At 37.6% G+C, this 26,701-nt stretch overlaps 1 protein-coding gene across 1 annotated transcript in view; it reads right to left on the minus strand.

The window, feature by feature from the left end:
• Positions 1-604: 604 nt before the first annotated feature.
• Positions 605-26,701, minus strand: part of LOC140244550 (phosphatidylinositol 3,4,5-trisphosphate 5-phosphatase 1-like) — a 121,439-nt gene continuing 95,342 nt past the window's right edge. Inside the window, exons 14-26 of the mRNA XM_072324176.1 lie at positions 19,271-19,409; positions 18,622-18,721; positions 14,256-14,344; positions 12,567-12,648; positions 11,388-11,477; positions 10,004-10,123; positions 8,630-8,724; positions 7,859-7,946; positions 7,031-7,127; positions 6,341-6,408; positions 5,570-5,662; positions 4,248-5,170; positions 605-1,118 (exon numbers count right to left, since the gene is read on the minus strand). Coding sequence (XP_072180277.1) covers positions 900-1,118; positions 4,248-5,170; positions 5,570-5,662; positions 6,341-6,408; positions 7,031-7,127; positions 7,859-7,946; positions 8,630-8,724; positions 10,004-10,123; positions 11,388-11,477; positions 12,567-12,648; positions 14,256-14,344; positions 18,622-18,721; positions 19,271-19,409 — 2,203 coding nt within the window. The 3' untranslated portion in view covers positions 605-899. The remainder of the gene's footprint in view (positions 1,119-4,247; positions 5,171-5,569; positions 5,663-6,340; positions 6,409-7,030; positions 7,128-7,858; positions 7,947-8,629; positions 8,725-10,003; positions 10,124-11,387; positions 11,478-12,566; positions 12,649-14,255; positions 14,345-18,621; positions 18,722-19,270; positions 19,410-26,701) is intronic.

Below are 26,701 nucleotides of genomic sequence, written 5' to 3' on the forward strand. Positions count from 1 at the left end.
ATACAATCAGCATACATAAGATAAAATCTTTGAAGATGTCCGTTCAAGATAGTGCTCCTGGTAAAGGATGAAACAAAATAATAATTGTAAACATTTTCTACCACCCTTATCATATTGCAGAAAAGTTTCAAAGTTTCTCTGATGTTCAAACGGAAGATTTTGAAGAAAACATTGAACTGTGGTCATGTACTGTTAATTGTCTTCAGTGTGAGCTTTGAGGGGAATGTTTTGGTCTCCTCCTTAACCATAGCATGTTGTGTTTTATGAGAGAAATGTGGTCCTAGGTCTGTAGTATGTCTTTTCTGCCGGTCCTGAAGAATTTGCACTCACATGGAAATTTCAAGGAGCAGTTAGAAAACACACAAATGTTAGTACCTTCCATCAAAACGTGAGCTCTTCAAGCATTCTGCTGCCAGATATAGCAGCTCCTATGACCAAGACAGGCTCTGGAATCAGAATTAGTGTCACCATTTTCTTTTCCAGCCACACCACTATTCTAGGTGCTTGAGTTATGGTGCTGCTTACCGACAGTGCTTTGCACGGAGCATCATCTATTGCTATGCCACAGAGACATCAAATAAAACAGAATACTGTATAAGCTGTTATTTTCGTGTACAGATATTTTTCGCGAATGAGGAGGTCACGGACATTTTTGCGAGATATTGTTTTCGCAAATTCACAAAGAGGCCTTCATAAGCATACCATAACCTTGGTGCATGGTGAAATTTTCGCATATTGTTGAATTCGCGGTCCAACTGTGATTCGCAAAATTCGCGAAAATTGAACCCTCACAAAAATATCAGCTTATACAGTATCAGAAATCATCTACTAAGTTATCCCTTGCTGTGTGTTCCCATAGCAACAAAACTCCTCCCCTTCCCTCCCCCCTGCCATTTTCCTCATCGTTGCATGGCCATGATGCAGCCAATGCTCTCGAGCATCCGTCGTCGATGCTTGGGATCCTCCACCTTGGCGTTGATGAGGTCGACGTCGGAGATGGTGTCGAGGAAGGCCACGTTGTCCCAGCCGTTGTCGTAGAGCTGCTGCTTGTACTGCATCAGTCCCAGGTTGCCCAGCCACTCCGTGATCGTGATCGGCTGCCGCAGGCTGTCATAGTCCTGCTCGTGGGGGTGCCACATGCCGTGCAGGTGTAAAAGGGGTTGAGGGGGTGGGGGGTAGGTGGGTGTGATGGGTAATCAGGCGGCCAGAGCCGGGGAGGGTTGGGGAAAACGAGAACCAGAGACACAGGTAGAAAGCCGGGGTTAGAGACGTCTAAGACATGCAATTAATCAAGCTCTTTAGTCCATCTGAAACAGAAATGATATAAACAAGCATGCAAGTTTTGTGTGTGGTGCCGCTACGCAACTTCTTTGGTGAAACTTAATAAATAATTGCAGGTGTCATAACTGGGCTTGTAGAAGAGTGGAAAACTACAGTGAAGTCATTAGCCATACTACTCAGGCTTGGTGCAATACAAAATAAAATCAAACTCGATTCTAAAACTAGATGTGAGCTTGCCTCATTTCGACTACTGAAAAATATGCTATCAAATATGTTGAAGGGAGTTACAAAACTGACTGAAACTCTCTTGTTTAACATCACTCCATAAGAGTCAGTAATATGTGCCTCACAAACAAAAGTTTTTTTACAACATAACCAAAAGTTGAAATTTCTTGGATACTAAATCGCTTGGTTATCCCTAAAGTCTTGTAATGCAAACCAGACATCACTAGAAATTTGATTTCTATCCATGGGCAAATTTACAGTTTTCAAAATGAGACCTAAAATTTACTTGTAACTATATGCTTGAGGTGCAATGGCACCTCTATTCGAACGGATTTTGATAAATAAAGTGAAAGCAAACACAAAGAGTGGAAGAAGTTTCCTTCCATCAGATATTAATAAGAACTTGGAAGGTTCACATATTTTCATAATACACTTATATCAATCGAATTATGCAAATGAGCAAGATGATGTCAACACCTAACAACTTTCCCATTGATTTGCGAAGAAAACGTAATTAATGTTTTTGTAAAAAAAAAAAAAAGAATTGCATCTACAACTACTTTTCCCTCAAAATCATCATTTATATGTTATTCAAAAGTGAAAAATTCAGCAATTAAAAAGGAAAATGGAATCACATTTTCTTTGCTCAAATTTTCACTTATGAATTACATACACTTTTGGTCAGTTCCCCTTTGTTTGCATTCATTTTGTACGTTGTAGCAACTCTACAACAATTTCATGCAAAGACTACAATTCCTTTATTTTTTTATTAAAAGAGAGGAAATTGAGAGAAGCTCTTTGTAATGCAACATGAAAGGAAAGGAAGAAATAACATCATCATCTCAGTAATTTGCATCAGTGCTTCTGCCAACTGTCACTGTTTCTGAAAATCTGTGAAAATAACAGTTTGTTATCTTTTTGAATTCAAAGTCCAGTTCTAATCAAACTTCAATCATTCTGATTTGGATTTGACTCTCTTTACTAAAGTCAACCTGACTATGAAAGACATTTGCACTTAACATGTGATTCCCCCCCCCCCCCTCCCAAAAAAAAAAACAAACAAACAAACAAACAAACAAACAAAAAAAACATGGGAGATTAAAGTCCCTGTAGATGAAATACCTCCCTCATCAATACTTCTAATCTACTGACTGGAAGACAATGCATTCCAGAAAACACACTGCAGTCTCCACATAAAAACATATTTGCATAAATACGTTGAAGAATTGTCTTGGATTGTCTGAAATAAATTCTGATGCACAGACAAAATAAAAAACCTGTGTCTTTGTCTCTGGTGAAAAATTGACAAATAAACTGGAAATTCTACCCGTGCCGGAAACGAAAGGTGCTTTCCTCCTGGCCGTATTCAACCAGAGCACTATTAACCACAGTTAGAGTCAGACTAGAGTAAGGGTTCCCATAGGGGAGCTGTCTAACCCTACATTCAACTTATGCCACACAAACTTTTACACATTTTCTTGTTCATGCATTCGGATTATACTTTAAAATCTCAATTAGGCTTTTCTCATTCTACAAAGAAAAAAAAAGGATTTCATACTTTTCTCCCTCTTCCCCCCCCCCCCCTGCATTTTAACTGCCACAGCAAGCGGTTACAGCAAAGATTAGGCAAATGAAATTTGAAAAATTGATTTGTTCATTTCATATTATTGGCACCTTCTGGATCACAAGTTGTGGCATGGCAAAATATAAAATTGTGCAAACTTAAAGTGCACTGTAATCCAAGGGTGCATTCTGCTCATGAGGACTATTCATAAGCATAGCAACAATGTTTATTAAAATGCTTTTGAATTTTTGTGAAAGCATGGCAAAAAGCTCAAAAAAGATTCACATTGCAACAGTCCACATGTACAGAGGCATACAGGTTAAAGAACTGTTACATGTGAGCCTTTTGTGGAATTTGAAAAAAAAAAATGCGGCTTTCGCATGTTCTTGCTCAATTGGTTCAGGTGGTTGAACCAAAAATCATTTTAGTCAATCACATCTTTTGCAACATTATCGTTAAACCTCTTGCAATTCCAAATTGCTACAAAGCCTGGATGAAAGACTATGATGAGTGAAAGTACAGAGGTTTTGGATCTGGACTCCTGGCATTAGACACTAAGTTAGGTAATTGTCAGTCCATTCTTTAGATACATATAGATGATGGGTTTGTATGGGTACTCCTAACTCTTAATGCATATGTACAGAATGAAAAAAAAAAGTGGCTAGAAGCTCTAATAAGAATGATTTCAGCAACAACAGTAAAAAATAAAAAAATAAAAAAATCAACTAGTCACAAAATTTCAGCAGAAATTCAGGCACTTTGAGAAAAGACATATTTTCTTTTCATTTATGCTAAAGAAAAATTGAATAATCTTTGTGACATGAATTCATCAGCAATGATATCTAAATAAGTTCAGTGTATGGTTCATCTAGCTTGGAGATAATCATATAACTTCTGTGGACTTCAATGATATTCTTATTGCGTCACATATGCTGCCCCAGCATGCAACATATGCTGTTGCACAGCAAAGAAACCCATTTGAAAGTAGAAACTAATGGGCATGTTTATATGGAACCTTAAAAAAAAAACAAGCATGATGGATACAAGTCGGAGTATAATCTTCCTATTGCACAAGCAGTTGAGCTTTTGATATCTAGATGAATGCGGTAACAAGGATGGTAATATCATGGTTTGAATGGCAATGACTTTAGGTAAAGATGACTTTAACTCTACGCACTTCAAGGTCTGTATCAGTGGTCCTTCGTGGGGGCGTGTTCATCTTGGATTTGGCCGGGAGAGGGGGCGGCATCCCATCCACGTGGAGAAGAGAGCTGTCGTCGTTGGAGGAGGAGGAGGCGCGGCCCTCCGGAGCCAGTCTGACTGGGAGGGCGGGCTTCATGTCGATGCTGGAGTTGGAGCTGTCCGGCGAGGATTCTCGGCTGGACCGGTTCTCCCAGTGGTCTCGCAGCCTGGTGACATTTGACTTGCTCTGACCCAGGGGGAGGGGCGGCGGGGTCCTGCGGGGCGGGGAGTGATCGCCTGTCCAGCCTTCGTCCGACGTGTCGGAGTCAGGTCTCTCAACGACCCTCTGCATTGCCATTGGCCTCGCTGGGAGAGGGGGCGGGGAATTACTGTCCGAGCTAAAGACACGCGGAGGAGGCAACTGCCTCGAGGGCAAGGGAGGGGGCATGTCCCCAGCGTTGGACTCGGAGGGGACAGATCTGCAGGTGCGCAGTTTGGGCTTGGTGACTTGGTAACTTCCATCTGAATCCATGGTCATCGCGCTCTGCTTCCCTGGTATGGTACGACTCGAGTTGGGCGGGGCGTCCAGACACAACCCCATGTACTCCCCCGTTTCCATGGGGCTGGCCCCCACTCTGGGCGGAGGGAGTGGGGGAGGGGTGTTCAAGTCTTCCTCCACACCATTACTGCCACTTGCCTTGGCGGCTGCCGGCTTGCCCCCGTTTTTTCTGCGGCTGGGTGGGATGGGGGCAGGGTCTCCCACCGGAGGGGAGAGCGAGGCGGCGGGAATGGTCAAATCTCGCGGGCGGGGGGCTGTCGGTACGGGCGGGGCTCCCTCTTGAGACTTTCTGGCTGCTTCTTCATTGCATGTTTTATTGACCCATTGTCTCACCTTCGCCTTGGTGTTCTCAATACAGGCTGGATCAACAAAAAGACAAACAGTCAAAACATTACAGCAACAAATACAAGTTATATCAATCGATGATAACATGGATGCATGAAAATGGCATCTTCAAAGTGCAGTTGTTCCTCTAGAAATATGAAATATACAACTTACTGAGATTAGAACTTTTTCTTGAAAATATGAACATATTGCATTTTCTCTTTCCCAATGCAAATCAAAATATTTACAGTTGACTTGACAAGACTTGTTCATTGTAACACGAAATATATTAAACAGATAATAAATTTGTTTCACTACAAATGTAGCTTCAAACATTTTACGTCCGTGAAAATATTGCAGCTTACAAGAATTATGAAAGAATTAAAGACTTTCCTATTGCAGGCACTTAAAAGGTAAGCCCACGTTCACCTCACCTTTAGTTTTTGCGTGGATTTTGGCCGATGTCGTTTCATCACTTGCATCACCTGAAGACAAGCTGTCCGTCTTATCCTCAAATTGCACCAACTCTGTCAAGAACAAAGAAAGAAGCATTCAGAAGACTTTCATCTTAGGAGATAAAGGATAAGGAGGGAGTACCAATAAATATCTATGCTTAAAGGGATGGTACAATTTCGGCTGAGATACGGCTTGAGGTTTCCAACATTTTTTGATGATGATTTTTCTTTTTTTTTAGATATGAGAAACCGCTTACGAAATTTGATAATGCATTTGATTCTAAGAGGAATTCAGAGTTTATTTGATGAAAAGTGGTTCTCAAACGGCTGAGATATCCAAAATAAGACGGTCTTAATAAAAGGTGGGACCCAGCCTTTATTAGGACCACTTTGTTTTATTTTGTTTTTAGGTATCTCAGCCATTGCAACACTGACTTATATAAATCAGACTTTGAATTCCTCTTAGAATTGTATGCTCGTTAGCATTTCACAAAGTGGTTTATATGTATCTCACAAACAATGAGAAGCTGAATCCTCATCTCAACCAATACTACGCCATTTGTGACAGAATATAAAATGTAAATTTCTAAGAGAACAAACTCAAAGAAATGCCGCACTGATGTCATAGAATTTCTTCTGTTGATGTGATGAAGGATTATTAGTCACTTCGTAATAGACACACCATTGGGAGCTTCTGTTTAGGCATACATGAATGAATCACCCGACAGACACAGAGAATGAATATCTTACCGTAAGTCTTGATCTTTCGGAAGCCACCATACAAACTCTCGTCGCGTGCCTTGACATGCACCATACCCCTGCAGGGAATAAAGGCAATGTGATTTTGTATCAAAGCTCACTGGAAACTCGGAAATCGTCATTGGTGGTTGACATCAGGTCCTTAGTCTCTGTGGTATGAGCATACTTATTCATACATGTACATACTGAAATTTGTCTCTTGAATCCCTACGTAATATTTCATCCTTGGCCTTGACCATGACTTTCATAATTGTGATAATTTCATTTCTGTTTTTTGAATGTCTCACATTTCATTCATCCCATTTCAGGAGACAAAACTGAGCAAAGCAGTCTACATTCAAACTATTAAAAAAAGAAGAAAAAAATCCTAGTATTTTTTATCAGTGGTAAACTTAAAGAAAAAAAAAAATCATTACTCATTTAACAAAATATTTTCATGAAATCATTCTTAAACTTCGCAACAATAAGATTTAAAACATAAGAGCAACTACCATATGATTTTTTTTTTATACATTTACATTTTTGAAACTACTCATTACTTCTGAGGTCTGTAACACCAAAACATACATGTAATTATACAAAACTACTTTTTTTTTCAATACATTTTTTGGAACTATACACTTGTACAGTACTCCTGATGACCGTAACACCAAAACTGTTTAAGAACTTTTTATCACTCACTCCACTTTTCCTGTCCTTTGGCCTTGGTGTGTCAGGATACTCTTGAAGGGAACAGGTGTTGCTGCAAAACGGTTCCTCAATGATATAACAAACTCACCTGGTGAAGCAGAAAGAGAATGAAATGACAATATTTTTAAATGAAAGAAATACATATTTATATTCATATATAGACAAATTGAAGAAATTTACACCCGACAATATTTTTGCTAAAAGATCACCGACACATCAAGCAATTGCTGGTTCTAACATTGTCAGTTTTCCAAGTATTCTGACAGAGTCTGAAACATGGTTTAAAATGTAGCCATAGTACCCCAAAGTCCCTTCCCTAGTGATGAATTTCATTACAATAATATCTTTCAGTGATACATATCTACATCTTGCAGGAAATCCAGAGTCATGTAATCACTTTTAGTCTCAGTTAGTGACGATAAAGGAGCGGGTTAAAGGGGCCATTTACATGACATGCAGTACACACAAACAGTTGCACAGAAGACTTTGATCGACACTCAATTATATACATCAGTTTGATAAGCAGAAAGCACAGTAGTGTTTCACAGTGGAGCACTACCTCATAAAGCATGTAAGAAAATGCATGTAAAGTGAAAGTCTGCAAAGAAAGTGGTACTGTGACATTTCAAAAGTGAAAGTGAAGCATTGTGATATAAAATCAAATACCCTGTAAGTCAATCTGTCATATAATTCTGATTAATTTTACTGTAGTTGCTAAATACAAACCTGCAAACATTAAACAATGAAAAGTGAATGTGAATCACAATGTCCATTTTTCCCCTTTTTCGGGGGATTTAAAGCTAACGTGCTAATGCTCACCATACGACTCATCACTGTCTTCTGACTTGATTGCCACGAGCACAAACTGTTCTTCCAGGTATTCCATGTCGGACACAATCGGGCTCAGCTGTTAGCGACATCAAAGGCAGAAATGAAGTTGAAGAAAAAGGCCCAAACGAAATTTGAGAAGCTAATGAATACTCCTTATTTGTTTTTTTACTTCATCAGATTGTAGCACACAAACGGCTCATAAATATTGTCGAAGTTAAATTTTACCTATTACAATTGTATGTCCTAGGGAAATTTATTGGCAGGAAAAAAATCACAACCTTGGTGATCATCGTTAAATTGGCAACTCTGAATCTTTCTGTGTATCCCACATTGGAAACAGACTAGATTGAAGTGGTTGAATTTATCAAATCTGCACAGAGTCAGAATTTCTCTTTATGTTGCCAATTTGAGGAAGAAACATTGACTTCACTCTAATGTGTGCTGTCAATTCAGCATCTATACAGAATCTGCATGTGCATGCTTGGTTGTGTGTGCGTGAAAAATACATGTCTGCTATAAATACAATCAACCTTGATTAAGTCGACCTTGCTTCAATTGAATAATTGCCTAAGTCGAAGGTTTTTTCAAGTCCTCTTCTCTTTATATTCTATTTATCTTAATCCCTCAGAAGTCAAATTTTTTCTAAGCCAAAAAGCTATTTCTGCACTCTAAATAGCTTTGACTTAGGCAAGGTTGACTGTATGAATCATAGTTTGTCTTTCCACAGACTAAAATCCATGTAGAAGGTTTGTAGCTCACCTTGGGTAGTTGCTCCTTGCTCCACGACGGTTTGGTCTCTTTGTATGTGTTATTCTGATTACAGAGGTAGTTATGACCACTCTTCACCGACTTCACTGTAAAGAAATGACAACCGCATCAAATTTTTCAAATTCATGAAATCCTTCCATCGAGACGTTTATCATTGCAACTGATTTACGTCAGTGTAGGGCAATTTGTCAATCAGTTCCAATGAAAAATGTCTCAACAGAAAAATTTCACGAATTTGATTAATTACGCAGTACCCACTGCATGCAATAAGGATTAGAAGCAACACTTGCTGTCGGGCAGAAGCTCGGTGGTCTAGTGGAGATGACGCTTGTTCAGAGATCAGGAGGTCGTAGATTCGAATCCTGCTCAAGTACATACATGATTTCTTTTATCATGGCTACTAATAAAACACTGATCAATTCAGTGCTTATTTACATTGATGTACGACAATTTGTCAATCAGTCGCATCAAATTTCTCTAACATTGACATCTACCTGTGAGATGGGACTTTTTTTTTTTCATCACAATCCTCAAAGGTGCTAGATGTGATTACAGGGCATGATCAGATCCATAGATATGTTCATTTCCCGCTATTTGAGACCTTAGGAGTTAGTGGATTTAGGGTGGAGTTTGTCTTGAATTCTAATGCATGACACTTTGGTATCAAATGATTGTGTTACATAAAAATTGTTGGAAACAATCGTTTTTGTCTTCCGATTTATCCAAAACAACCAGAAAATAAGTCTCAAAGTTTGAAATCAACTGAAAGAACAAAAGAGATTTCAAGTTTAATGGTATAGATTTCAAATTTAACTTTGTTGGTATGAAGGGAGACTCATTACTGGTAAAATGCGGAGGGCGCCATCTATTGTCCACCTTGCCTGCTATCCTTAAAAAGAGACCTCCGGATGATTTTCAGACTTTTTACACAATACACTGAACAACTATATATTTATAGTGATTGGGATGAGGAATAAGAATGTTTTCAAAATTCATAACAAATTGCAATTAACATGGATGATGACATGGCAGACTTACCATAAGAATGCATGAGTTGGGGCTCAAGGAAGCAGAACAAAAGAAGAAGGCATGCATAGATTCTTTACAGGTGAACTTGTTAAGCAAGCAGTATTATAATAGAATTACACTCTTACATTTCTGAAATATGTGAGGCTTCTATGTCATCAGTAATGTTCAGCGTAATATATCTAAGAGTATTAGTTTCTCTTTTTAAGGACCACAATAAATTCTACATATCTATTCATGTAGCTGTCAATTTATGTACTACATGATGTGAAATTATGAAAATCGTCTGGAATGCCCCTTTAATCTGCTTTCTTGCAGAACAAGTCTTTATTGGCTTACCCTCTAGGCAGGTTGAGAAGAACTCCAGATAAAACTTGCTGCTGCACGCACTGGTGATGATAGTGGCGTCCACTGCTGTGAAAGCGATTTTCACACCGGGCGTTTCCCCCTCCGACTGCTCTGCTCATTGTAAAAAAAAAGTTGGTGAAAAAAATCATCAACTTCAACTTCATTTAAAACATACACCACATACATGCATGTTGCACTTGCAGATTGCATATGACATACACTGACATGGCCTCCAACTTCAGAATTGTGAATTTAATCTTAATTGTGAGATGATTTTTCCATCCTGATGCTGTATAGTTATGTTAAAACATTCCCAGAACTGGCAATTGTCACAGAATGAAAATCCTGTACTCCTAAAATGTCTGAAATTATCAAAAAATAAGCACCTTCTTTCCCAAACAAGCTAAGTCTGCCTGGAGTAAACAATCTTCATAGTCAGAATATCCTGTCATATCCAGTTGTTAAAGAGAGTACCTAGCAAAGCAGGGGTAGTTATAATGGAAGGGCCCTCTGGAAGAGTATGCTGGAATAGCACAATCCATACTGAGGAAATGATACTCATTATTCTGTTCCATTTAAACACATGTATACCTACAAACATAATACAGTGCACTCCTGTACAAACGAACACAGTTACAACAAAATTCTCATTACAACGAAGTAAAAATTCAGGTCCAAAAATCATCACGTATATATCTTTATTCACCGAATTGTTTGGCTACGATGAAAGTTTGATATGACAAAAGAAAAGTGTCTGTCCAAATGACTTTGTTAATAGGAGTCACCGTACTTGTATTAACATAACATCCCTTCATTATCATGAATGCCATTATCATTTCGTTCATTATTATTATCAACATCATCATTCATGGCTGTCTATTAGAGTTTAAAGGGATGGTACAGTATTGGTAGAGATGAGAATTGGACTTCAAACTTTTTGCAAGATACCAAGAAAACACTTATGACATAGTACATAGGATACCATTTTAAGAGGAATTCAAAGTTTATTTGATGAAAATCGGGTTTGGAATGACTGAAACATCCAAAAACAAAGTAAAACAAAGCAATCGTAATAAAGTGTGGGTCCCACACTTTATCAGAATCGCTCTTTTTTGGATATCTCAGCCATTTCAAAACCAACTTTCATCAAATAAATGTTGAATTCCTCATAGAATTACGTGCTCTTTCATATTTCATGAGAGGTTTCTCATTATTTCACCAAAAAATGTCAGAAACCTGAAATTAGGTCTCAACCAAAACTGTATGATCCCTTTAACCCTTTCTGTACCAGGAACTTTGGACAGTGTGTACAATGCTATGGGGTTTTCTTTGCCAATCAGCTCTCAAAGCACATGAAGGATTAAAGATATTGTACCCTTTGGCATTGCAGTTGAACAGGAGATTCCAACATCAAAGGTGGCAAAGACTGGTGAGTGGTCGCTGGTTACAATGTCCGTGGTGCAACCTGCGAAAAGAAGATGAAGGAATTTCAGGCGATCGGCTTATTGATTCAATAACTAGCAGCAAGTAAAACGAGACTGAACACACATTGTTATTTCCCACTGCTGTTCAGGGGGTTTCTTCTAAATTCTTTGTAGAATTTTCACTCTGGAAGAGGAATGAAACCCAATTACATATAAGGATTAAAGTGAATGCAGCAATATCAGTAGAACATATCAGAGAAGATTAGAGAATCCTACAAAATTTCTCTTTTTTTTTGGGGGGGGGGGGAAGAACACATTCCCTTGGCTTATCACTGACATATTTAAGGGTAATATTATTCCCCTTGTTTTCTGAAAGAGCTAAGTCAAATGCTCTTTCAATATGCTGGAAAAGTGAATATATGTTGAATTTTTCTTGTATTTTCTTTTATATATCATTGTCCATAAATGACAACACAAAGTATTATAGTCTCCTCATCCAGCCGTGGCTGCATTGAAACTTTCAAAACTCATAACCTTTGAACGTATGGTCCAATTTTCCTCAAATTTGCTTTAAATGCTTTCTTACAATGCTGTCTTCCCTCAATTCACACACAGATTTGGGTTTCATTTTCCTTTCAGATATAAGGCGATTGTGAAAATAATCTGTGAATACTAAAAGTTGCCCACTGCACTTGTGCAGTGCATTTCTTAGCTTTTTCTCAATGCGCCACATACTGATAGTATAACCGTGCTGCGAGAATGAGACTCCCTACGACAAAGTGACCTTCCATGTTTGCTCTTCATTACATAACACTTTCAGTGCCAGGGACTTTGAACAGTGTGTACAACACTATAGGGTTTTCTGTGCCAATCAGCACTGAAAGCACACAAGGGGTTAAAGATATATTCCACAAGAAGACAAGCATGGACTTGCCCGTTCACAGCTGCATTTTTCAGGAAATGAAACAGCTACAAATGGTCCGACAATGCCATGTTCGACTTTGTTTCGCTGGGGGAAAAAAAAAAGGGACAATCACAGAGACTGCCAGGAAGTGGTCAGATTAGATGCAAGTGGTGGAACAAAGAGTGAATTATCAAACAAGAGACATTTTTGCTCTTTCTCTCTTTACCGTAGGTCGTATTGACCACATGTGTTTCCGGATAGGACTTCCAGAGCACGCGGTCACACCAAGATGGCTGGTTGATTCGTACCTGGAAAATTGGGAAAAAATCCAGACATCTGTCAGGTCAGATCCATAACAGCTTTTAAATGTTTGTTCAAAACAAAGTCAAATAATGACTCATCTTTAAAAAAAAAAAAAAAAAAAAGGAAGGAAAAAGATATTGATAGCCTCAAAGGGACTGTACAGTACTGGTTGAGGTGGGGATTCATGTTTTGAACATTGAAGAAATTCCTATAAAAGTGAGATAATGAAAAGCCTCTTATGAAATATGAAAGAGCATGTAATTTCAAGAAGGATTCAACGTTTATTTGATGAAAATTGGTTTTCAAATGGCTGAGATATCAAAAAAAGTGTTAATAGTAAAAGGCGACATGCCACAACTTTATTAGGATCTCTTTGTTTCACTTTGTTTTTGGATATCCCAGCCATTTCAAAACCAATTTTCATCGAATAAACTTTTGATACCCCTTAGAACTGCATGCTCTTTGACATCTCATAGAGTGGTTTCTGAATATCTCACAAAACGTTAAAAGCTAAATCCTCACCTTGACCAGAACTGTACACACCCTTTAAGGTGAGACTCAGGAATAAAATAGGTATCTATGAACAAATCAATTGAAAGGCTTTTGTTTTTCAATCAAGAAAACATTATCAAGGACAGACAGACAGACAACCAAAAAACATAATGCTTAAGCATCCTCTCAAGACTACAGGGGAAAAAAAGCCTTCAAGGAAAAAAAAACAAACAATTCAATTTCAGAGACGTGGAAAAATGCTTCAGATACTCATTGGGAAAGAATAGTGACATTCCTGTGTTCTTATCCTTATACTCATTATTTTACACTTGTGTCTGATTGTCATGTATGCACTTGTTGAAGTTTTCTGTTTTGTTTTTTACTGGGAAAATGACTTGAATTGAATTGGAATGAAATTTGTAATCACAATATCTGAGGGATTTTTTTTTTTTTTAATTTGAAAGTCCCTATCATGACACATTTACTGCATACACATGAGCATTTGTATAGATCAGGGGCCCATTTCCTAAAACTTGTCATCAGTGACAAGTTGTCATAGATGTGACAAGCTACTGAAATCCTTGCATCTTATTGGCTAAGAGCAAATTTGTCAGAAATGTGGCAGTTGTCACTGATAACAAGTTTTATGAAACGGGCCCCCTGAAAACTCCAGGAAGTGGGAGGTCTAACTGTATCTGAATACCCTCTTGACTTTCAAGATTCATGCAGCACAGAGTTTAGTGGAAATACAGAATATGGATCGAACTACGATTGAAAAAAAGATAAAGGTTACACATAGATTCATTTGCTTCTGACCTATCCTAAATCTCTTCTCATCTTGTTATCTTGTTGCTCACTTTCAAGTTTAAACTAGCACATGCGTTCATCATGACTGTAAATTGTTCTCTCACCTTTTTATTATACTCATTCTTTTTCTGAATCTGATGTCATACAGGAAAATATGAAATGTTGTAAAATCTTATTACAGACATAATGCACTGTACAAGGCATTCTTAGGAATAACAATTAAAATGGCTACATCTTTTTAATACAGGTGTATGCGCTAGAACGAATATCATTACATACTGTTGTTGAAGACATTTGAGTGAAGAGAACTTACTCCTGTTTTCTTGACTTTCTTGTACGCATACACTGACCGATGTCCAATCTCATACCGGTATGTTGGGGGGAACGTGATTTCATCTTCATCTGAAAAAAATCAGATCCAACAATTACAAAGTAAAGCTAAGTGGTAATATTTGCATCACATCAAAATGTTCTATGACTGCAAATTGTGCATTAATCTATACATACATTGTATCTATTACCTAGACAAGTAAAGTCACCAAGTTCTTGTATAATTTTGCTGCAAAGATCATCATATTGTCCTCATCAAATTGGCAACTCTGAATTTTACTTTGTAGCTATATTGCACCTAAATTGCAGAGAAATTAAAGGGAACTGGGTAACATCAATAAGTACATGTATGCACAAAAAATTTAGTGGGCTTGCTAAGGGCGAAAAAAGGGGCGATCGCTGCATTTTATAGTACAAATGTCCTATTTGGCACACATATTCCTCGGTACAATTGGAATTGTTTCATCTAAAGAGACGATCTGTATCTATGCAAATAAGCCTTAATTTGCATAATTTATGCAAAAACATGTAAAAATTATTAAAAAATATATGTGCATCCAGCAGAAATACCTAATTTGGTGGAAGTATTCTATAGAGTATGTGGAAACAATTCCTGCAAGAATTAATTTCATACCTATTCAAATAAACTTAAAATTTGCATGATTATGCAAGTTATGCAAATTGATTTGTAAACAACGAAAACTCCCTTACATCTCATCCTAGATAGATATAACCCATTAGAAACACTCCATGAAACAAAATGAGAAAAGAATTTGAGAAAATGAACCATCATTACCAGCTAATTTACATATTAGAATAGAAAGTAAAGTAAAAACATTATTTTTTAAGTTTTTCTTACAGTCTAAGAACTGCATTCTATGATTAAAAACTCTCAAAGTAGTATGCATATCCTTTAGCCAAAAGGAAATGGTTTATAATATCAAAACATATTTCTCTATGCAAATACCACCTAATTAGCATATTGTGCATATTAATACCCGAATGTACTAGAAGTCAATGGTCAAGGTCGACTTAAGAAATTGTATAAGTTTACGCAATGACTCAAGGCTGGATTAAGCAAATTTCACCAAACTTGGTCCAAGGACGACGTATGATGGGACAATTAATTAAGCAGTGTTGAAGTAAAATCGGCTAAGAGGTGAAAGGTCAGAAAGGTCAAGGTCAATGCTCAAAATGTCACTATTTCCCCCATATCTACATGTATGCAATGCCTGAAGGTGTTTTCTTGGAACTTAGTTACTGCATACATGTACCACCAAAATAAGATTCTCCAGAGAGTTTCAGGTCAAGAGGTCAAAGGTCAGGTGAAAATGTTAAAATTTCACTTTTTTTTCTCCGTATCTCGCAAATGGTTCAAAGTATCTTCATGAAACTTGGTACTGGCAGGGATTTTCTAGGGAATTTAGGGGTCATTTGTCAAAAGTCAAGGTCAATTGGGCCCTCACAATTTCACTCTTTCCCTCATATTTATGCAATGCTTGTAGGATTTTTCTTGAAACTTAATATATACATGTATTACCCAATGGAGATTCTCTGGGAAATATCCTGCCAAAAGGTCAAAGCTCTAATTAAAGTGCTATATTTCACTTTTTCTTCCATATCTTGAATGTGAATCAAGGTATCATGAAACCTAGCTTACATATTTGTGCATGTTCTACCTGACAGTGATTCCCTTGTTGATTATCGAAAAAATGTTAAGCCCTCCCCTCTCAAGTGCTTTTGTTTCCTCTTGATAGGTAGGAAAGGACATGGAATTCAGTGACATGGTTTAGTTAAAGTTAATTTTGATGCACACATGTATAACCTCTGACATTCTTACCTTTTAAATTTTTACCCGTTCGTTTTTTTATTTCAACCTCTGATGTCTTTACACAAAACCAATTAACATAATTATTTTGGAAAAAGCTTCAAGATCATGTAGGTCATGATCATCTATACAGGTATTAGCTGGTACGTGGTGGAATATAACATTCTTTGTACCGCCAGGAAGTTACATTATCCCAAGGGAAAGCAATCACAATCAGGGAGAATATGACATTTATGATCCTCTCAAACAGTAGCATGCGACGATCTGTTGACAAATCACATCCTAGTAATTGTAAAGGCCATCTAATATACTCTTTTATGGCTATGAACATATTATTTCTGCATTGATTTATTGTTGAAATTGACTGATTTTAAGTCAGAGACTAAGATTATTTGACTGAAAGTATAACATCTCCTATATATACAATCACAATTTTATTGTGTATAAATTTCCTAGCACAGTTTCCATGCCATAGCAGCTTGTAGTATACTGAGGGAACTTCTTCTTTTTTTTTTTCAGAAACAGACTTTGTTTCTAACTCAAGCTTGTATTTTCTTAATGTGTGCAGATACCCTTGCATCCACATAGTTTGCACAAGTTTATAATCAGCTTGATGTAAAAAACCTCTTATTCGCTTGGTTGCCTACAAAATACAATAAAAATCAGAATTCACACTTTCACTCTGGTAGTGTTTCTTTTTTCTTTTTCTTTTTTTTTTGTAATGATTTTCTAACCATGACCTCAGTTGTGTACTGTTTGCAAGGAAAAAAAATCCTTTTTGTAAGCAATATTGTTCCGATTTGCATTTGTCAGTGCTGTTCCTATGTAGGCCCTACTGTTATATTTGCAAAATCATATTTAAAGAGTGTCACCATCGATTGCTATTTTTCCCACCCTGCAAAGCATTTATGCAATGAGGGAATATTGATAGTTAAAATGATTTTAAAGATTAATATGTTTCAAAATTTCACATCTTGTATGATTATTTACATAATTTATGCATAAAATGCCTACGTAAATTAAATAATATGGAAACAATTTAAGCAACTGAAGAGTGTTGTTGCGAGAATATTGTCTTTATTCTATTAGCTTTTTGGATATGAAGTTCAAAGCGATATAAGACATTGTCACATGATTGCTTTTTGTTTGTTCTGATTACCTATGTATAGGTATTGATATGCATATTATGGTTGTTTGCATAGAGACAGTTTGTCTCTTTAGATGAATCATTTGCTTTTGACCCAAGGAACATCCTTCCCAGGTTCAAACTTTGTACTACAAGATCAAGTGCTTAATAGATTAGAAATTCTTTCAAAAATGCAGATTTTTGCACAATTACTTGCATAATTAAGCAAATTTTATGTTTATTTACATAGGTATGAAATCAATTTTTGTAGGAATTGTTTCCACATACTCTATAGAATACTTCTACCAAATTAGGTATTTCTGCTGGATGCACATATATTTTTTGATAATTTTAAATGTATTTTTGCATAAATTGTGCAAATTAAGGATTATTTACATAGATACAGAGTGTCTCTTTAGATGAAAATTTTTCAATCGCCCTAGGGAACATCTCTGCCAAGTAGGACATTTGTACTAAAAAATGCAGCGTTTACCCCCTTAACAAGTCTACTAATTGTCAATTTGAGACAGAAATATGAACTTTAATCTTTGAAATAAGTTGCCAATTTAAGGAGCAGTTACATGTCTAGCAATTTACTTTCCTTTTTCTGTTCTTCCTCTTTTTTTTTTTATTACATTTTACATTTTTCCAAATATATCAGTATAAAAGCATTCTCCTGAATTGGCAATGTGAAAAATTACATACGCATTTAACTTTACTGCTGAATACAGAGGGTCCCACAGTACAATCCATCCAGTGTAATAATAGTGAGAATGCAACAGTATAGTGATCAAATGTGACACGAAGTATATGCACCTAACACACCAAAAGAGCAGCTTGACAGCTACAAGACTTTACTGTAAAACACGATATCTTCGCAGCATGAAATTTTTTGCGAATTGGAGCCAATGGCCTTTTTCGCGACATGAAATTTTCGCAAGTTGCCTCTAACATTCAATGCATATAGTGTAGACAAGAACTTTCATGTGCATTTTACTTTCGCTAATCTTGGCTCTCGCGAAATTCATGAAATTAAAATGCACGTGAACATTCTTCGTTTTACAGTACTTCCTTGTTTCCTTTGTCACAAATATTTCTCAGCTTCACTTTCAAAGTACTGTAAAAGTGAACATTTTCGCAGTGTTGAAATTTTCGTGCATTTCACGCAACCAGAAGCTAGCACGAAAATAAAAGCATGCGAATATTTTTTGCGTGCTATGTCCTCTGTAGTTGATGTCTTGATTCCGCGGATTAAAAACACGCGAAATTCTTCTTACCCGGCCAAGCGCAAAAAAATTAGTCGCGCGAAAATATCCACTTTTACAGTAACACATTCCACTAAAAGCATACATATTAATCATTGGAGCTCAACAAATCAAAATCTTCCAGTCGTACCAAAGGCTACAAAGATATGACCCTGGTCTTTCTCGATCTTGAGCTGGTCATGGTCGATCAGGACATCGTAGTTTTTCACATGGATGTTTTGAAGGATTTCCTGGAAAAAAAAGGGAATAATAATACAAGAAAATAGCAAATGATTTATAATGATATGTGTGGACAACAATTATTAAAAAAATATACAGAAAATTCAACATGCTTTCACTTTTCTAGCATAATGAAAGAGCACTTGAATAACTGCTTTCAGAAAACAGGGGGAATAATTACTACCCTTATCATATGGCAGTATCAAATTGATGGAATGTGTAATTTTCATGAAAAATGAATTTTTGTGGAATTTCCTTTATATTTCCTTCATATTGTTGTCCACAATGATGTCATAAACTTAAGTAGTCTCCTCATCCAGCAGTTCCAACACCAAAAGTCATAACTTTTGCATTGATTGTCCGATTTTCCTCAAACTTTCACTAATGTGTTCTACTAATGTTGCTGCTTTCACTCAATCCACATTTCTCTTTGGGTTTGGGTTTCCTTTAAAACGGTTTGTATGTCTCAGTCAAACTGATGACTTTACAGTTACTCTCCTGCAAAATCAGTGCTTGAGTATTTGTATGAAATCCTCCGCTTTGTAACCAGCCTGGCTCACCTGCACGTTCCAGTCGATGCGATAGTTGAGGTCACCCAGCCAGAAAACGTGGTGGAACTGGTTGTTGAGATCGAAGAGGTTTAGTCCCTTGTTTCCAAGACTGAGTCCTTTTAGGATATCATGGAAGTTGTTATTCCTCCTATGACAATTATCGGAAGAATGATAAAATCATTGGCAACATTGTAATATGACACAAACAATGGTATCACTTTGTTCGAGCATTACTTTCTCTCTTTTTTTTTTCTTTAGTTAAATTTTGTGTTGGTCCCACAAAGCTTTCAATTCAATTCAATTCAGTTTAATTCTATTCGGTCTATTTGAACCAATCACTCAATAATTAATGCAAAGTCAAAATTATGAACAGTTTTGAACAACAATTTGACTTGACAATCAAATTGTAATATATGCGTGATGAAAGAATGATAAAATCATTGGCATGCATGCTTACAAATGCACATGACAATAAGTGATTTATGGTCATGGTCAGGATCCCAAGAAGCACAGCTTATAATTGGGGTTCATTAACTAAACAATTTCCGAACTACCATATACTTTACTCACACACAGATATAAAGCAAAAAGATTCACATCAAACACTGAGGACACAATGTAGACACTAGGGGTGGTATTCTGAAATCCTTCCTAGGAAGAAATTTCTTCCTAAGTCAGGATTTTTTCCTAAGTAGTATTCTGAAAATCTTCCTAGGTTTCTTCCTAAGTCTGTTCCTAAGTTTTTTTCCTAGACTTAGGAAGAAACTTTGGAAAGGGGCGGGAGTATGCAAATTTCTGACTTAGGAAGAAGTTGGTATTCTAGAATGCACTTAGGAAAGAATTTTAGGAAAATATTTAGGAAAGCTCCACCCCTGTCCTAAGTACGTTGTTAAGAATAGCAAGCTGCAGACATCGTGATAGGCGTGCTTGTCAGTCACTGCGCGCAATGTACCTTGATGCGCGAAATGAGCGTGAGAAAGGGGACATGCCACGCACACATGTATTTGACCCTACGTCATAGTAATATGCGATTGTCACTGGGTAGTTCCTTATGATACGGCATTTCGTATTGGCTTAAGAAAGGAAGTGGGCGGGGATAAGGATGGCCTAATTTGCATTAAGAAGTGCCTAGGAAGAAATTTCAGAATACCAATTTTGTCTTTCCTAGGCACTTCCTAAGTTTCTAACTTAGGAAGGAACTTAGGAAGAAACTTAGGAAGATTTTCAGAATACCACCCTAGCTCTTTTCTTTTGGTAATTATTACAAAGAAATCCTCACTAATCTGAAGCTAGATTCCCTCTACAGATTACCATCTAAAGAGCTGAAGATCTATTATAAAGCATCCTACCTTGACAGAAGGCATTATCTGTGGTTCATTACACACAAATGCCATGAAAAGGTCTTCTCTCATCAATCTACGTATGCATCTGACACAAAATATGGCTGATAAGCAAATTATTTTGTAAACTAGAAATATCGCTATGGCGACTGGTATGCCTCCGCCATAATGCATGATTCTCCAAATAGATCTATACACTGTAGTACATGTGGACAATGTGTGATTACATTTTCACAAAATTGGCAAAATATTAATGTTTGTCACAAATGCATTGAATGTTCACCTTCCTTGACCTATGTTTAATTGGATGAATAGGAGAGCATGTATTTGGGGATTTAAGAACTTTAACTTGACTTTGACCCTTTCATAAGTTTATGCACTGAGTAATTTTCAAGGTATGGAGAAAAAGTGCAATTTCTGTATTGAACAGTAAATTGTTATCATTTTCATCTGGCCTTTGATTTATCAGAGAATCACTGTCAGGGAGAACATACATAAATATGTACTAAGTTTCAAGATAACTTGAGCCACTTCCGAGATATGGAGAAAGAAGTAAGTTCAGTACTTTCACTTGATCTTTGACCTTTTGACCTTTGACCTTCTTGGCAAAAAAAAAAATCCCAGAGAATCTCTATTGGGTTATACATGCATACATCAAGTTAAAAAAAAATAATCCTGCTGGCATTGCATAAATATAAGGAAAATAGTAAAGTATTGCCCTTGACCTTTGACCCCCGAACTTTGACGCCATGAACCCCAAATTCCCTAGATAACCACTGCCAGTCAGTACATGCATATATACTATGTTCCATGAAGATACCTTGAACAATTTCCAAGATACAGAGAAAAAAGTGAAATTTTAACATTTTACTTGACCTTTTGACCTTTAACCTTTACACCTCATGACCCCAAACTTTCACCAGAGAATCTTAATTGGGTAATACATGTATACACTAAGTTTCAAGCAAATATCTTCAGGCATTGCATAGATATGGGGGAAATAGTGAAATTTTAAGCATTTGACCATGACCTTTTGACCTTTGACCTTGAGCATGTGCACCCAAAAGTTGATAGGCACAACTTCACCCCCTAATACACATACATGCTAAGTTTCATTAGGATACAGTGCTGGGCCGGTATTCCATAAACTAGATAAGCATGCTTAAGTCAGAAAATCTAAGCAATTTTGCTTATTTTCTGGCTAAGATAAAATTCTTAGCTTAAGTTCGTATTCCATAAAATTTTGCTAAGAATTTGTCTTAGCATTTTGCTAAGAATTTTGCTAAGAATTTTGTCTTAGCTAAGACAGATTTCGGCTTGCTGGCTAAGCATATTTTCTTAAAAATGTGCCGTCGGTATTCCAAAACGACATTTGTCTAAGAAATTTACCCTAAATCTAAGACAGCTATTGAGCTGTCTTAACTTGGGTTCCAGTAAGAAAAAATTATGGGTGTAGCATAACAATGTAGAAAAGATGGCGGCTTTAGCTCATGATTTTTCATCTTTTTGCTAAATAAAGAAGTTCATCAGTAATCAGTAATGTAAATGAAATGAGTTCAGGGTTTGACGAAGCGTCTCGTTTGCGTCTCGTGGGAACTTGCACAGTAACAATACGGTAGAAACTCAGTGGGCCATGGGCCACGGGGAATCGGGGGGGGGGGGGTATGTGTTGCGCGTATACTACGCGTGCCCTCGACCTCCTTCTCAGCGCGCATTAGCGGCGGAGTGGAGCGCGCAGCTAGAGGAACGCACATAGCCGCCCGGATATAAAGTCTACGTTTATGCCACAACCACCCACTACATTACGTAGACGTATGCCCTAGCTTGCTTATACACGTGCGGCTATCACAGTTTGTGTATCGAGACAGGCGAGTACTGTCACAAAGCGTCCTCTCCGGCTCTACCGGATCGGTGAGTACGGACTAATCATCTGGGCCTAGTAACTACGTTAGGGTGTAAACATAAGTACTCGCTTTGATTTTGATTCTCGTGATTTCATGATGTTTCTTTTTTCACTCGGTGTCGTACTTGAAATGTGGTGTGATGTGATTGCGGTGTGAGTCTCACTTAGGCCGTAACTTTGGCCGAAAAGATCCAAAACAACACGTAACTGTTAGGTCTAGGTTGCCTACTACTAAATAAATAGGCCGTTTACTGACATTCTAGACACTGTGAGACCTAGAGTACTAGTAATATGAAGACGTTGCTCCTATATTAAAAAAAAAGCCTCTGAAAAAGTGTGCATTAGGCCTAGGTATCTTTTTCCATGGGTGGCTAGGGTACAACAAAGGTAGTTGCGATTGTTGCTTAAACACGTAAAATACATAGACTTTCACCGCGGGGCAGCAGTTCGCGAACAGTGATGACATGAATATCTTGCTTATGTCAAATGACGTCATCAGAATTTAAGATTTTTGCTTAGCCAAATCGCCCGACTTAAGAAAAATGCCTTACAGTTTATGGAATACCGTTAGGGCGATTTTCTTAGCTAAGCAAAAATCTAAGACAAATTGCTTAAACTTAAGCAATTTGTCTTAGAAGTTTATGGAATACCGGCCCTGATCACGTTAAACTTACCTACGCGTTACCCCAAAAACGCGTAGGTACGTGTACTTTCCGCGTTGCGTTTTGCCATACGCGTTCGCAACGCGTACACATTGTACAGCAAAATATTCCCCTCCCTTTCACTATTGTGGAATAGCGCCATCTCGCGGGCAACATTTCATTATCTGTATGTTCGCGCCCGCGCTCACACTGCAATGCGATCCACATCGGGCCGCGCCATGATATTGACTCAAAGTGAAAGAGCTTTATAACTGACTGTTAATTGAAGAAAAAGAAGAAAACACGTGTGCTTTTATAGTTTTAAGGTGTCACTGAGAAGGGGTGATGTATTAAAAAATGAATAAACACGTATTTTCGGCGTTGACTTGCTCATTTTTACCTGTCGGTGCTGAATATTGCTTTAGCTTGAGTTTCATTTTTATGGCATACTTGTTCTTCATGTTGATGTTTCTTTCAGTCCTTGGTGGTTGGTGTTGTTGTTGTTGTTTTTTTTTTCGTGTGAGGTGACCTATTTTGTTTTAGTGTACGAGCTGAAATTTTCGCGGTGGTTTTATTTTCGCGAATTTCGCGAATCGTCTTTGTACCGCGAAAATAACAACACGCGAAAATAACAACACGCGAATAACTAAGGTTAGTTTACTTAGACCCTCGCAACCGCGAAATAAACAACACGCGAAAACGTCCCCCAAGTAGTTCTAGATTTGCAAAAATATCTGTACGCGAAAATTTCAGCTCGTACAGTAATTCCTATCGTTCTGAACGCATACAACCGCGTTAAATCACAAAAACGTAATGAATAAACACGTTTTCACGGCGCTGACTTGCCTTTCTTTTGCCTGTCGGTGCTGAATTTCTTTAGCTTGAGTTTCATTTTTATGGCATATTTGTTTTTCATGTTGATGTCTCTTTCATTCCTTGGGGGTTGGCGATTTTTTTTTTCTTTTTTTTTTTCCGTGTGAGGTGACCCATTGTGTTTTAATTTTTATCGTTCCGAACGCATACAACCGCGTTAAATCACAAAAACGTAATGAATAAACACGTTTTCACGGCGCTGCCTTGCTCAGAGTCATTTTTGCCTGTCGGTGCTGAATTTCTTCAGCTTTAGTTTCATTTTTATGGCATGCTTGTTCTTCATGTTGATGTCTCTTTCATTCCTTGGGGGTTGGTGTTTTTGTTTTTGTTTTTTCGTGGAGGTGACCTATTTTGTTTTAATTCTTATCGTTACGAACGCATACAACCGCGTTAAGTCACAAAAAACGTAACGAACAAACACGTTTTCACGGCGCTGACTTGCCCTTCTTTTGCCTGTCGGTGCTGAATTTCTTTAGCTTGAGTTTCATTTTTATGGCATACTTGTTCTTCATGTTGATGTCTCTTTCATTCCTTGGGGTTGGTGTTTTTTTTTTCCGTGTGAGGTGACCTATTTTGTTTTAATTCTTATCGTTCCGAACGCATACAACCGCGTTAAATCACAAAAACGTAATAAATAAACACGTTTTCACGGCGCTGCCTTGCTCAGATTCATTTTTGCCTGTCGGTGCTGAATTTCTTCAGCTTTAGTTTCATTTTTATGGCATGCTTGTTCTTCATGTTGATGTCTCTTTCATTCCTTGGGGGTTGGCGATTTTTTTTCTTTCTTTTTTTTTCGTGTGAGGTGACCTATTTTGTTTTAATTCTTATCGTTCCGAACGCATACAACCGCGTTAAATCACAAAAACGTAATAAATAAACACGTTTTCACGGCGCTGCCTTGCTCAGATTCATTTTTGCCTGTCGGTGCTGAATTTCTTCAGCTTTAGTTTCATTTTTATGGCATGCTTGTTCTTCATGTTGATGTCTCTTTCATTCCTTGGGGGTTGGCGATTTTTTTTCTTTCTTTTTTTTTCGTGTGAGGTGACCTATTTTGTTTTAATTCTTATCGTTACGAACGCATACAACCGCGTTAAGTCACAAAAAACGTAACGAACAAACACGTTTTCACGGCGCTGACTTGCCCTTCTTTTGCCTGTCGGTGCTGAATTTCTTTAGCTTGAGTTTCATTTTTATGGCATACTTGTTCTTCATGTTGATGTCTCTTTCATTCCTTGGGAGTTGGCGATTTTTTTTTTCCGTTTGAGGTGACCCATTTTGTTTTAATTCTTATCGTTCCGAACGCATACAACCGCGTTAAATCACAAAAACGTAATGAATAAACACGTTTTCACGGCGCTGCCTTGCTCAGAGTCATTTTTGCCTGTCGGTGCTGAATTTCTTCAGCTTTAGTTTCATTTTTATGGCATGCTTGTTCTTCATGTTGATGCCTCTTTCATTCCTTGGGGGTTGGTGTTTGTTGTTGTTTTTTTTTGTGTGTGAGGTGGTCTATTTTGTTTTAATTCTTATCGTTCCGAATGCATACAACCGCTTTAAATCACAAAAAACGTAACGAACAAACACGTTTTCACGGCGCTGACTTGCCCTTCTTTTGCCTGTCGGTGCTGAATTTCTTTAGCTTGAGTTTCATTTTTATGGCATACTTGTTCTTCATGTTGATGCCTCTTTCATTCCTTGGTGGTTGTTGTTGTTGTTGTTTTTTTTTGTGTGAGGTGACCTATTTTGTTATCGTTCCGAACGCATACAACCGCGTTAGGCACAAAAAAACGTATAACGAACAAATACGTTTTCACGGCGCTGACTTGCCCTTCTTTTGCCTGTCGGTGCTGAATTTCTTTAGCTTGAGTTTCATTTTTATGGCATGCTTGTTCTTCATGTTGATGCCTCTTTCATTCCTTGGTGGTTGTTGTTGTTGTTGTTTTTTTTTGTGTGAGGTGACCTATTTTGTTATCGTTCCGAACGCATACAACCGCGTTAGGCACAAAAAAACGTATAACGAACAAATACGTTTTCACGGCGCTGACTTGCCCTTCTTTTGCCTGTCGGTGCTGAATTTCTTTAGCTTGAGTTTCATTTTTATGGCATACTTGTTCTTCATGTTGATGTCTCTTTCATTCCTTGGGGGTTGGCGATTTTTTTTTTTCCGTTTGAGGTGACCCATTTTGTTTTAATTCTTCTCGTTCCGAACGCATACAACCGCGTTAAATCACAAAAACGTAATGAATAAACACGTTTTCACGGCGCTGCCTTGCTCAGAGTCATTTTTGCCTGTCGGTGCTGAATTTCTTCAGCTTTAGTTTCATTTTTATGGCATGCTTGTTCTTCATGTTGATGCCTCTTTCATTCCTTGGTGGTTGTTGTTGTTGTTGTTTTTTTTTGTGTGAGGTGACCTATTTTGTTATCGTTCCGAACGCATACAACCGCGTTAGGCACAAAAAAACGTATAACGAACAAATACGTTTTCACGGCGCTGACTTGCCCTTCTTTTGCCTGTCGGTGCTGAATTTCTTTAGCTTGAGTTTCATTTTTATGGCATGCTTGTTCTTCATGTTGATGCCTCTTTCATTCCTTGGTGGTTGTTGTTGTTGTTGTTTTTTTTTGTGTGAGGTGACCTATTTTGTTATCGTTCCGAACGCATACAACCGCGTTAGGCACAAAAAAACGT

The sequence above is a fragment of the Diadema setosum genome, chromosome 21 (genome assembly GCF_964275005.1).
Source record: "Diadema setosum chromosome 21, eeDiaSeto1, whole genome shotgun sequence".
NCBI lineage: Eukaryota > Metazoa > Echinodermata > Echinoidea > Diadematoida > Diadematidae > Diadema > Diadema setosum.